This window comes from Camelus ferus, chromosome 3 (assembly GCF_009834535.1).
Source record: "Camelus ferus isolate YT-003-E chromosome 3, BCGSAC_Cfer_1.0, whole genome shotgun sequence".
NCBI lineage: Eukaryota > Metazoa > Chordata > Mammalia > Artiodactyla > Camelidae > Camelus > Camelus ferus.
Window position 1 is genome coordinate 22,690,582 of NC_045698.1, and position 13,500 is coordinate 22,704,081.

A 13,500-nucleotide genomic window follows, 5' to 3' on the forward strand; every position below is an offset into this window, starting at 1 on the left:
TGCCTACCTTTGCTATAACTAGAATTGGAGTATATTGTATGAAGGAACAGAGACAGTCATATCACCGAATTTGGGAGGAAAAATGAAAAGCATGAGAGGAAAAATGAAAAGCATGGTTAAATCTTAACCATGACTGTAAGAAATCAAAATATAATGCATAAAGTTGATAAATTAGTACATAAAAAAGAAGCATATTATTTAGTGATACGGGGCTTAGAAATAAAACCAAAATGCATTAAAGGTTGGGGATCTCTAGGAAGCAGAATTAGGAGACAAGAAGGAAAATAAGGGAATGCTGTTTTCATTAAGCCCTTCTACACAATTTTAAATTAAATTAAATCATGCATTACTGGGGTGTTGGGAGGGGAAGCATAAAGATACCAGAATTCTCAGCCTGGCAACCTGAATGACTAATAAACCAACTCCAAATTTTAAATACTCCTTTCTAGTTATTCCAACTCGACTCTAATTTCTACATTTCTGGCCTTAATCCTAACCTATACCCAACTCTACACCCATCCTCAAGTGCTTTCAAATTTCATCAATATGACTTGGCTTTACGTTACACTACCAAACTGAAATCAAAATAACTTACGTGTACAAACGGCTTGTCTATGTATGTGACGTCTGGTAACAGGGAAAACATTTCTATACCTCTTGTAATTTCTATATAACAATGGTTCTCAAAATGTGATCCAAGGACCGCTAAGGGTCCCTGAAGATCCTTTCAGAGGGTCCAGAAAGTTGGTTCTCCCTTTTTTATTAATTATAGATTGCCTTTATATACTTTATATCTATACAATGTACTGCAGCAGACTGAATGCAGAAGCAGATCTGAGAATCCAATCATTTTAACTGAGATACCATAAAGTTTGCAGAAATGTAAAACAGTGCTTCTTATCTATTTTTTGAGGGATAGGAATATAGTTATTTTTTCATAAGGATATTTTTGGTTAGCTTGTGGTTTTACTGCTATTTTTAAAATGTTTAATAAATATTTTAAAATTTTCTTGTATGGTAAATACTAATACAACCCACATAAACAAAAGTTCTTTGGGGTTTTCAGCAATTAGAGATTAGGAGGGCCTCAAACCAAAGTTTGAGAATGACCATTTTATGATACAGAGCATTAACTTAGAGTCTGTGATGGTATTAACCATTCATTTTCCTGCTCTTTACTTATTATACCTTTAAGCAAAATGTCTCCTCCTATCTTGTAATAGAGAACAGTATTTGTTCTCAGGTAAAATGAGCAGTGCATGAATGACCAGAGCCCCAAGTCTGTTGCCTACAGCTGTAGTATTCTTATCTAGGGCTCCAAATCTCCTAGTTTATCCAGTGTGCTGCTCTACAAATATCATTTTCTGTGTTAGCAGAGACATGAAAGGCATTGGGAAGCAATGGCTTAGAACTTTGGAACTTCCACAAGAAACCAACAGAAGGTGAATTAGGAAAAAGCTCACTTCCCCCTTTAAGGAAGAACTGTAAGGAAATCTTACTGTCTCAGCCTTGGCTCTGGGTAAAGGAGAGAAGTCTCCCCTCAATTTTTAACCACAAGCCAGCATTCTCCTAGCTTGGGCTCTGGTATTCACATTTTCTGACCAGGAAAACACCAAGCTAAGTAATTTATTACATTTCTGGGCTGATGCTTCCAGGTATCCCAAAATGCACACACCTCTTGAAATGCTACAATGTTCTAAGAAACAGGAGAGCTCAATAAAAAATCACAATAAAACCCATAAGGACAGAAGTTACTATGAGCAAAGGTTTGCAGAATTAAAAAAAAAATTTTAAAGACTACAAATTTTAGAATAATTGGATACAAAATATAAAATAAGTACACTTAAAGTAAGAGATAATCAAAACCAAGACCAAAGACTAAACAATCAAAAACAACCAGTAACCAGATGAATTTTTAAAAGAGCCAAACAGAACTTCCAGAAATGAAATACAACATATAAAAATTATAATCAGAAACTCAAGAAAGGTATTACTATAAAAATTACCCAGAATGCACACAAAGACATGAACGATACTAAAGAGATTAAAAGACCAGGAGGAAAGAATAAAAAATGGTAACTTAAAACTCACTGGAGTTGCAAATGAAGAAAAAGAATGGGAGAAAGGAAACACTTAAATAGAATGTCTGAGATTTTCCAGAACTAATGAAACATAACTATCTTCAGATCCAGGAGCCCTGACAAACCCCAACTAGGTAGGATTAAATAAGGAATTCTCACCAAGATGATTCTAAGTGAAACTGTAAACACCAAAGACAGAAATACAAGCAGCTTGAGGAAAAAAATTCCCTACAGAGACCAAGTGATGACTTCTCAATAACAAGAAGGGTGAATTGAAGATATCTGGAGATTAAAACAAGCATAAAACTGCTATTAATTAGTAGATCCACATTAAAGAACATTCTCAAAGATTTACTTTAGGAAGAATGAAAATGATCTCAGAATGAATGAATGTTAAGCAAAAAAAAAAGTGGTTAAACATAAAGGCAAATTTAAATAATCACTGGCTATATTAAATAATAATCGTGTTCAACAATGATTGTGGGGTTAAAAAAATCTAACATATAGTACAACAATAGTACAAAAATCATGAGGGGACTAATCAAAGTTAAAGCATTTTAAGTTCTGGTACTGTTCAGGAGAGTAAAGATAATGATTAATGTTAGTCTAAATGAAATATTCATGCTAAATTTCCAGAGGAATCACTATAGGACAGATGCAGAATGTTTACTTTCTGACCTTGAAAAGGGAATGAGGGAAAAGTCTCAATCCAAAAAATGTACACAGCTTCTGTCACTTACATTAGATGTGCTTTTTTCCCTTAGAAAACATACTGTGTATGTGTGCATTTGTTTCCATTTTAGATAAAATGGTGAAGTAATTGACAGATAAAACTTTTTTTTCTTTCTTTCTCCTGGCACACAAAACAATTTGAACTTTCCATTAAGCCAAATTTAATGCTCAACACCGTTGGATATTTCTAGGTCAAATTATAGCACTTTACATATCTACAAAATTACTAACAAATTTAACTTCTTTAAATTAGACTTAATACGTTATGTTGAAAATGATGCAAAATTAAACTTCCTCACAGAAATCACCCCAAAGACAAACCACCTTTAAGTATTCTGTATACTTGATATTGTAAAAATGTCATGCTCCCATTTCTCACAATGCTATTAAAACAATAACTGCATCATTATAGAATTTTAGGTGTTTAAATTCAAGCCTCAATTTCTTCTCAAAAACTAGAATAAAATAACCAATCCTACAATTTGTATCAACTCACTAGACTGGTAGACTACAGGGAGGGGAGTGGTTAAATGCCACATGAAAACTGTTAACAGTTTTCTTGGGACCTTTCACACTCAATATGCCAAGAGAAATAGCCATTATCATTTATCATTTGGGTCCATTAGATCTTTTACATTTTCTGTATTTTTGAAGTCATCTTACAATTTATGTAAGAATAAGGGATTGATAAAAAAACAAGTATGAGAAATTTTTAAATAAGAATTAAGATATAGTAAAACCAAAACTTTTATTCCAGATACACACAAAATGGATCATGTTCTCACCAACTTTCATGCATGAACCTGGAATATGTCCATCACATAACTGCTGATTTCACATTTCAAATACTTCTCTAATAACTCATCATTACTTCTGGTTCTTCTTCCTACACCTGAATTGTCAAACTGCAATGCTTAAAAAGTTTTGAAACATTTGATGGCTCATATTTTGTTGAAGAGAGATGGTCATCTTTGTTCTATTAATTGCCAAACTATCAATTTTTTTGTTTTAGAATGATCTAATGAATGTTTTAATTTCTACACCATCTATTTCTTTCCAGTTACCTCTGTATTTATATCTGTCTTAAACATCTGTCCACTAATGAATCATACTGAGTAAATTTTATTGCACAAACATCACAAAAAAATGAAAGAATTCTGCTATATATATACTTCTAGCAAAATGAGATGTTCTGGATTTTGTCACAGACTATTACATAATGAAGTCCTTCCTATTAACTAGGTAAGAATACCTTATTTCCTTTTATATCCTTAGAAGTATGTTGTTCACTCATTGATTCTTCAGTTTGAAAAAATTAATCTAGGACACTGTATTTGAAGACTCAGTCTGAGATTTTGCTTACACAATCAATTCCACCATTATCATTTGTCTAGAGTGGTGCTGTTTTTGCATTCATCTTATTTATCTAATAATTGTCAAATATCTTCTTGTGTTAACTTTCTTTTCTTTGCCAGTATGAATGAGGAATGAATAATTTTGACTCCTCTACTGTGTTGAAGGAAAACTAAGAGCAAACTATTAAATGTAGTGTCCCTCCTTTCTTTCATACCTCCTTGAAAGATGATGCAATACTTTGGGCAATGCAATATCCTCTAGTTATTTTCATTATTGTACCATCCTCCTAGGTGATTCCAACACCATTTTCCTACTGTCTTGGTCTTTTTAGCATAGTTGGGAGTAAGTGATGAATAAAAAGGAAATAATCCCTAGGTTGATGAAACAGCAAAATGTTTTAAGATACAGAAACATAAGATCACTGAGATCCCTAAGATTCCATACTCTAAATCTCAGACTTAGAAAAAAGATCAAGTGGTTCCACGTGGTAATTTCAAGATAAAATAAATTTCATTCCATTAAAAAAAAAAAGCCATTTTATTTGGAAGACCTCTAAGAAAAAAAAACAATGCAGTTATCAATCTTTGTAACTACCTGTAAATAGAATTACTCAAAAAAGAAACAAATTACTGGGTACAATTAAAGCTGATGGACACCATAAATTAATTAAACCAAAGTGCTCTATAGCTTTCCGTACTCAAGAGGAACATATCCTTCATTATATCACAAACACATTAACACTTCTTCCAGGAAGGTATGAATGTTGACACTGCGATGAAAAAAGAACTAAAAACAGCCTCCCCCCGACTTAGTTTTTACTGTCAAGTTTTTTTTTTTTTTTTTTACAAACTTACTAGCAGTGTTTACAGAAGTTTTTGGATTTCATAAATGTGGATAAGAAATTATAAGCCTGTACAATAAGATCCCCAAATTCTCTAAATATAAAGTTAGCATAACCAGATATTCTGAAAGTAATGGATAGCAAATGAAGGATTTTAAGCAGAAAAGTATTGTGATTAAATTTACATTTTATAGTAACCATTCTAATAGTAAAAAAAAAAAAAAAAAAAAAGGTTTGGGATGGTATGGACTGAGAGAAGCAATAAGCCCATCTTCATAAATCACATTATTTGCCCTCATCTATGTGTTTTGTTTAAAAGCCTTTCTTACTGTTTTTTCTATCAAGAGTGTCAGACTTCTTTAAATCTCTTTTCAAGGAACTTCTCTGCCCATTTAATGCTGACTACTATACCAATATAATGCATTTTATATATCTCTTCCCAGAACTAAAAAATGAATTAAAAATTTTATTTTCATTCAATTGACCTCCAAACACAGTGCTTCCAAATACATTAAGCCCACTTAATCTTTAGGATCTGCAAGAATTTACTTGAATACAAAATTAGACTACAAAACCTATTTTTTGCAAAATTTTATGCTAGTCTTTCTGTAGCTCCAAATGATCAGATTCCTTGGTTGTCCATTAAAATTATAACAATGATTTGGTAACTATTAAACCTTTATCTGGCCTATCTTCTTTTGGTTTTTATGGCACAACATGCTCCCAGCTTTCTGCCCATTCCCCAAACCCCTGCCCAGGATGTTTCTTTCACTGGCTCTACCTTAAACACAGATGGTCTCCAAATTTGTAACTATAGCTCTATTCTTCCTATTTTCCTTTCATTCATTCAAAACAATGTTCACTAAATGATGTATGCCAGGCACTGTACCTTCTCTGCTTTCATCCAAACTCACAGCTATAATGGTGGATCACCAGCACATTGATGACATCCAGATTTACACTACAATCCTGATCCCTTTTTGAGTTCCATTTCCAAATGCTACTGAATGTAACAGCTAATATTGATGGCAATGTAACACCTGTATGCCAGGGACTGTTCTGAGCACTTTAAAAATATTATCTCATTGAATTCTCAAAGCACAATGGAGCATGGAGAGGCCTACTGGGATGCTGACAAAGTTCTGTTTTTTTGACCTGGGTGCTGGTTATACAGGTGTACTCAGTTTATGGCGTTTCATCAAGCTACACTCTTGTACGTGCAGTTCTTTTTATATATACTATACTTCAACAGAGATTTTTTTAAAAGTTTCAATCCTATGAGGTATCTAGTTTATAGACAAAGAAACTTAAGTACCAAAAGACTGCCTAAAGTCACATGGCAAGTAGTAGAGGGAGCCAGGATTCAGCTCATGTAGCCTGACTTCAGAACCCACCATCAATCATATCAAGCAATTCATTCATTACTGTCTTGGCTTAAAATATTTTTTTGTCTAAAATTACCTTCTCTTGATTTTCAGAATTAAAGACCATGAAGCCTAATAAAATTAAAAAAAAACCAAAAAAAAAAAACGAGAGATGAAGACCATGAAGCCTACCTCAGACTCCATAGTCAGAATCCTCCAAGTCCTCATTTTAGCATTTCATTAAAACTCAGTTATAATTATCATGGCATAGTTCCTTGTAGGTTTTTCTGCCCCTACTCTCATCCCCTAGAAGTGTAGGGGACTATGAGAGCAGGGACTATGCATACTGTAGGTATTCATTAAATATTATTTCAGTTATTTCCAACAAATGTGTTTTAAGATACATATTACACAAGCAGAGGAATATTAAAACCAAAAAAAGCCCCATGTTCTTTATTAATTTGCTCTTAGTAAGGATGAACTAAGAGCTGCATTGCTTTCATAAAACACTAAGAAATGTCATACTCAGAACAATGACTCTAATTCTAATAAGAGTGATGCCAAGGACAATATATGGACAAGCACAGTAGTAGGTGCACTCCTCATCTTTTATCTAATTCTAACATACTTTGTGAATTACTACACTTATAAGCCCAAGGACTGTCTTCTGATTATCCTGATAGTGTATTTCTGAATATTCACTGGTTGATTTGTTTGGTTTTTTTTTTTTTTTGACAAATACCTCTACTTAAACAGCTATATATTCTAATCCAACTGCCCATAAACATACCTTTATTTCTGGGATACCTATTTTAAGCCAATGATCTATTTGTCTATCCCTCTACCAACAACACATTTTCCTGTTTAATAAAGTTTTGGTACCTGCTAATACAAGACCTTCCTTATGATATCTTACAAGACTGTTGCAATTACTTTTGGACAAATACTTTTTTCACTATCAACATTAGAATTCCTTTACCAAGTTACCCCCAAAAGCCTGCTGAGATTTTTATTGGAATTACATTAAATACATAGATTACCTAGGAGAAAACTGGTAACTTGATAGTATTGATTTTTTTCCACTCCATGAACACAGCCCACCTTCATTTATTTGTCTTCTTTTACGGTCTTTATAGCCCGTTATATTTCTTCCTTAAAGTGTTTTGCATATCTCATCAGTTTTATTCCTACGTACTTAGTAAGTTTTGTGGCTATACATAAAGAATTGTTTCAAATTTAATAATCTAACTCAACATTGCTGAAAGAATAATGTACTGGTATTTTCCTGATCTCAGACCCAGGAGATTTACTGAATTCTTATTTTTCTCATATTTGCCTACTGATTATAATTACGTTGCTTTCAAGTAATAAAAAATGTCCTTCCATGTTTATTGATACTGAAACTGAGGTCTACCAATTGATACCCACGTACCTACTTTTAAAACATTTTACTTTTGAGATTATGAAACTCTATATATTAAGTATATGATAGACACCAACTAAGGATATCTTGAAAAATCCTTATAGTATTATTTTATTCAAATCTCTATGGAAAACTAGTATTCATAAAATGCCTACTGAAAATCAGGCACTAGGCTAGGAAGTTTTATATTTAATCTTCACCTCAGAACAAGATAGGTGAGGAAAGCTGAGTCGTAGAAAGATGTAAGTGACCTGGCCAAGCTTCTGAAGGGATAGTCTGAGTAGCTCATGCCCTTTCTATTTAGTTTATTGTAAGGCAGATTACAAAAGCACAGTCAAGTATACATCTTAAACGGTTGACACAGGGCTACTTTGGCTCACCCCCCTCTTAAAGCTATTAATAACACATACAGAAAATATCACAATAACAGCAGTAATCCTTTTGGAAAGAAAATTTTCATTATTTCAAATTCATTCATGCAGTATGAATCCTAGGTTCTCTGATTCAACAATGGAATAGCTGATATAATTAGCAGTTGCAGTAAAAATTTTTTTTTTGGTAGAGCCAGTAAATTTCCATCACCAAGACTGATTTCAAAAACCTGTTTACCTGGTCTTTTCACCATCTCAGTGACTACTTCTTTCTACCTTACTAGTGTTACTTTTACTCTTCCCTTCAAGACACAATATTCTTAATTCTACATTCAAATGAAAAGTAAAAAAGAAAAGAAAAAAAAGGAAAATTTGCTGGCTAATCAGCCTACCCAAGTTACCTTAGTGACATGAAGAGATACTTATCCTTAGGAACAGATATCCCAAAGACATCTCAAGAATCATTAGATGAGATGCCTTCTTTTGTCTGGCAGATGCTTAATTTAAACTAATGTCCAGACATCACAATCCACTTAAACATTATTCAACAACATGTGCTAAGTCTCTAAAAATATGGGGGTAAAGTAATTACTTTGCACCCTTATACAATCATTCCTAAAGTCTTTTGAACTCAATTAAGTTCTAGGTATTAAAAGTAAAAAAAAAAAAAAAAAAAAGTTACCAAATGATTATTTTTAATAGCTAACTTTATTGAAGGTAGAATAACAGTCAGATATCAATGATACACTAAGTTATAGATAAAACAAAGAAAATTAATTTAAGCACAAGCTAAAGATTTAGGTTATGCAGGTAACAGACAAGTATCTTTAGTAGATAAAAAGGTGACAAGGAGAGGGGAGGGAATAGCTCAAGTGGCAGAGTGCATGCTTAGCATACACAAGGTCCTGGGTTCAATCCCCAGTACCCCCTCTGAAAAAATAAACAAATAAGTAAACCTAATGACCTCCTCCCCCCAAAAAGCAAATTGAAAAAAAAAAGTGACAAGGAGCTGGTGTGTCCAAGGCTTTTCTAAAGAATAAGAAAAACTGGCTATTTAAAATTTCCATAGAAATGGTTATGTCCTATTAATAGTGGGATTACTTTAGTTTACTTATATTACATATACATAGTGTATCTGTTTATGTCACAAATCCCCTTCAAAAACAGAACACCTATGAGAATTTCTGTATAACTGCCAATGGAGAGGAAAAACATGATTCGAACCTATTAAACTATTAATTAAAAAGTTTTTTCTACTGAGAATTATCTTTCTCACATTCTTTCCTACCCTAAGTCCTTACAACTGTTAGGCTAGTTATTTCCAAGATTTATTATAAAATTAGATGTCTGCCTAAATGTTTTTAAGTATACCTTCTTAAACAAAAAAGGTACCTTACTGAAGTAGATACTTATCCACTAAATTCCCTTTCTGCTATGAAGCCATTCCTACTTTTTTCATCATGCTTGAGATCTGCTTTGTCCTGTGCACCCCAAATTAACATTCTATCAGAAACATATATTAAAACACAGTAATTAATACTGAAAAATTTTTTGATTTCATTTCCAAGAGGAAAAAAACACATGAAAGGTAAGAAAATGAAAAGATTACATTTGCAAGAGTGGCAAATGACATAACAGGTTTATTTACTTGCCTTAAAAAAACACAAAGAAGAAAAACACTCAGTAGCTGATGGAATGTGTAGCACAAGGACTGAGTAAATGCTTACCACAAAAATATTTAATATGTGTTATACAAATTAAAACTTTGGTTTATCTAAAACTTATTAGTAGCAGAACTTGAGATCTTTATAACATCTCTTAAAGAAATTTGATATTTAGTATACCACTATAAATCTCAAATATTAACAAGCAAAAAGAAGTCTACATTTAAAAGAAATTTAATCATATACCTTACATAGCTGTAATGAAGAACACTAAGAATCAGAATTAAATCTAGGCTAGGATAGTTATTTTCAGTTATCTCTGCACTCAGTGACAAATGAAGCAACTATTCACATAATCCACATGTAAATACTTAAGATTTCCTTGAATTTACATCCTTCAAATAAAAAAAAAAAAAAACTTGCAAAGTAAACCCTGGTGTTCCATACCTAAAAAAGTTACATTTTAATGATTTCTAGACCGGAAGAAAGATGAGCATTTTTTTGCATATGTTTTCACTGTTACTGCCATTTGTTCATCTTCTTTAGCCAAAATATTAGTATTGGGTCTGATTTCTTTCCATTAAAAGCAAACAATTTCCATGTACTATGTTATATACAAGGACAGATCATCTTAACAATTAGTTTTGCCAATATTTATCCATAATAATGACAAAAGACTAGTCTTTTCTCATTAGACACACACATAATAACTTAATACTTTGGACTGCTGTTACAGTTTACTGAAACTTTGAAATTCAAAGCCAAAGAAAAACTACAGAAATTCTGTAATGGTTTCCTATATTGGGATAAAACACATATATGCAAGTATCTTACCAAAGAATGATTAAGTATCTTCAATGAGCATTTCCTCTCCTCATTTCTATCTACAGGTTTTCATTAGAAAAAAATACCCCCAAAATGCCACAAAGAACAAACCCACTACATTTTCAGTAAACAGTTAATCCAACAAATCTACCACTCTGCCCACAATAACAGAAAAATACTATGTAAAACAATAAAAGATTAAATGGTTAAATACAGCCTTGTCTAGAACACACAGTACTCGGTAGCAGTAGATTTATGGCACAGATGTTGATTAGCTATCTCGTTTCCCAGAAAAAGAAAATGACTTGATTTTTTTCTCTCTTCACGAAAATTACTAGCTCTTTATCAAAGCAGCTGATACTTTGTTGGTTGTTCCGTTATCACAACTTCTAAACAAAGAATTTTTTAATACTTGAAAAACCCCAAGGTTTTGCCCCAATAATTTGTCACCTCAGTCCTTTTTCTGGAAATAAGCTTTAAGGTAAAAGAGACTTGTAATAAATGCCACATGTATTCAAGGCATTCAACAATTAGTAAAATACCAATTTCATCAACAAAACACATATTTATACACGTTAACATCTCTTAAAATTCAATAGAGTCTTAAGCATTGAGTCATATTTTAACTGGTAGTGATTTTTTTTCAGCCATAACACAAAATAATGATACCTCTTACAATAAACGGCATCTTGTAATTCCATGAAATATGGCAACTCTGTTCCTCAGAATTACAAGTTTTAACCCAAAAAGAAATTCCAATTTTACAGATGAGGAAAATGAAAGCCCAAACAAGTGATGTCCCAATGTCATAAAAGCAGGAGCAAAAAAGACTAGAACCCAGGTTTTCTGTTTCCCAACGGTGTCCTTTCCATTAGACAACCTGCCGCCTGAAGTGAATGAGGTAAGAAAACTACATGGGTTTAACCAACAGCTAATTTACCTAGTACACACTTAAAAAAAAAAGCTGATCACTTAGGGGTCTTGTCCTGTACACTTATGGCCTCAATCTAAAGAGACTGTCTCAGACTGACTCAAAAGCAACAAAAACAACAAAATCTAGCGTCTTTCTTTTGATAAGATGTATAATGAACTTACAGACACTTCAGAAATTAGAGATTCCCTTAAGGTAGAGATTTCATATGGCTTGTTTCACTTAAGACAGTACCTCACTTGCATTTTTCTTTTCCCCACAGGAGAAAGACCAGCCAAGGGGAATTATTGGCCCACCCGGAGCCTAAACTCAATAGCTAGAACAAGGCCTTGGACTCATCAGCACGAGAAACTTCGCCCATCTTTTTCAGTCTACCAACTACACCATTCACAGGTGGTTGGTATGTTTACCTCTCTCTTTGAAAGGAAAACTAAAGGAACCAAATGAATGCAGTGACACCCGCAGTTTGTTCGCGGGGCTCGGGTGGAGGGTCAGGGGAGGCCACAGGATGGAGGGGGAAGGCACCCGAGAGAACGACACGGGATCTGCTCAGGGGGCCGAGCACCGTCCGAGGACTGGTGCGCGGAGGCGGCGCGGAGAAGGCCGGTGGGCGGTGCGACTCGGCACTCCCCGCGAGGTGCACTCGCCCACCCTCTCCATCCCCAAGTGGGAGGGGATCAGAGGTGGGGACTGGCCGGGCGGGCCTGGGGCGGGGGGACCGCGGGGGCCGCGGCCTCGGCTCGCTCCCTCCCTCAACCCGCCGGGCGGGGGTGGAGGCTCCGCTCCGAGGCCGCGGGAGGCCATTTTAGCTGCGGGGCCGGCGAAGGCCCAAGCGGCCCTCCACGGCCTCCAGCCTCGGCCGTCTCTCGCTCCCGCCCCCACCGGGGCCGCCGTCCGCCGCGGGCCGGAGAGGCCGCGGGGCCCGGCCCACCGCGGGCCAGGATTCGGGACCGGCGGGGGCGGGCGCGAGGGCATCGCGTCGGCGGGATCGGGGCTGAGGGGCAAGCACGGGAGAGAAGGGAGAGGGCGGGGAGCCGTTACCTATACTGGGCCGCAGCCGCCGCCGCTGCCGCCCCGCTGTGGGTGAATCCAAAGTAGTTGCCGGTCGCCATTTTGGCATCTTCCCCCAGCCGGCTGGGCACTGCGGCGGGCACGGAGAGTCGGGTCCCATGGCGGGAGGAGAGGCGCGGAGGGGCAGAGACGCCGAGGGAGGGAAAAAAGAGAGGCGCCGTGAGAAGCCGCCCTCGCCCGGCCGGGGCCGCGGCCGCGCCGCCTCCCCCTCCCGCCTCGCACTCCCTCACTCACTCGCACGCCCCGGTGGCGGCCGCCGCCTCCTCCCCCGAGCCTGCCCCAACCCCCGCGCCTCCCCACCACCCGGGCCGGGGAAGGGGTCGGGCGGGGACCCCGGCGGGACACATTATACTCACCATAGGTGAAAGAAACTACAGGGCATATGGGAATCATGGGCTCGGGCTGCTGCTGCTGAACTCTGAACTCTCACCCGCTGCCTCCCTCCTCTGCCCCGCTCCTCCTCAGCGGAGAACAGACCGCCGCCTCCCGCCGCACTGCGCAGGCGCGCCCACGCTCGGCACCCTGGGAGCTGTAGTCCCCGCCGCCTTCGCGGCTCCCGCAGGCGCGTGCCAGGCCTCCGCCGAGGCGGCCGGGGTGAGGGGTGGGGCCTGCCGGAAAGGCGGGACCGGCCTCCTCCGTAGAGGTAGCGAAGGCGAGCCCCGCTGCCCCCGGCCGGGAGTGGGGCAATCAGGGAGAGTGGCCGGAGAGAGCGACGTCCATCAACCTTTTTTTTCTTACTTTACACTTTTGCGTGTGCATTTGTTCTCTACCTTTTGGTCCTTCTCGCCCGTGCACTTTTTCGTCAGGATTTGAGCTGGACTGATTTGTATTCTTCCTTATT

At 37.1% G+C, this 13,500-nt stretch overlaps 1 protein-coding gene across 3 annotated transcripts in view; it reads right to left on the reverse strand.

Moving 5' to 3' along the window:
* Positions 1–13,168, reverse strand: part of ZFR (zinc finger RNA binding protein) — a 74,128-nt gene extending 60,960 nt beyond the window's left edge. For all 3 annotated transcript variants that reach the window (XR_004316251.1, XM_032470642.1, XM_032470637.1), the window contains exons 1-2: positions 13,016–13,168; positions 12,630–12,729 (exon numbers count right to left, since the gene is read on the reverse strand). Coding sequence is in view for 2 of the 3 variants with exons in the window: in XM_032470642.1 (XP_032326533.1) it covers positions 12,630–12,729; positions 13,016–13,052 (137 nt within the window). In the remaining variant the exon portion in view is untranslated. The remainder of the gene's footprint in view (positions 1–12,629; positions 12,730–13,015) is intronic.
* Between the last annotated feature and the right edge of the window lie 332 nt (positions 13,169–13,500).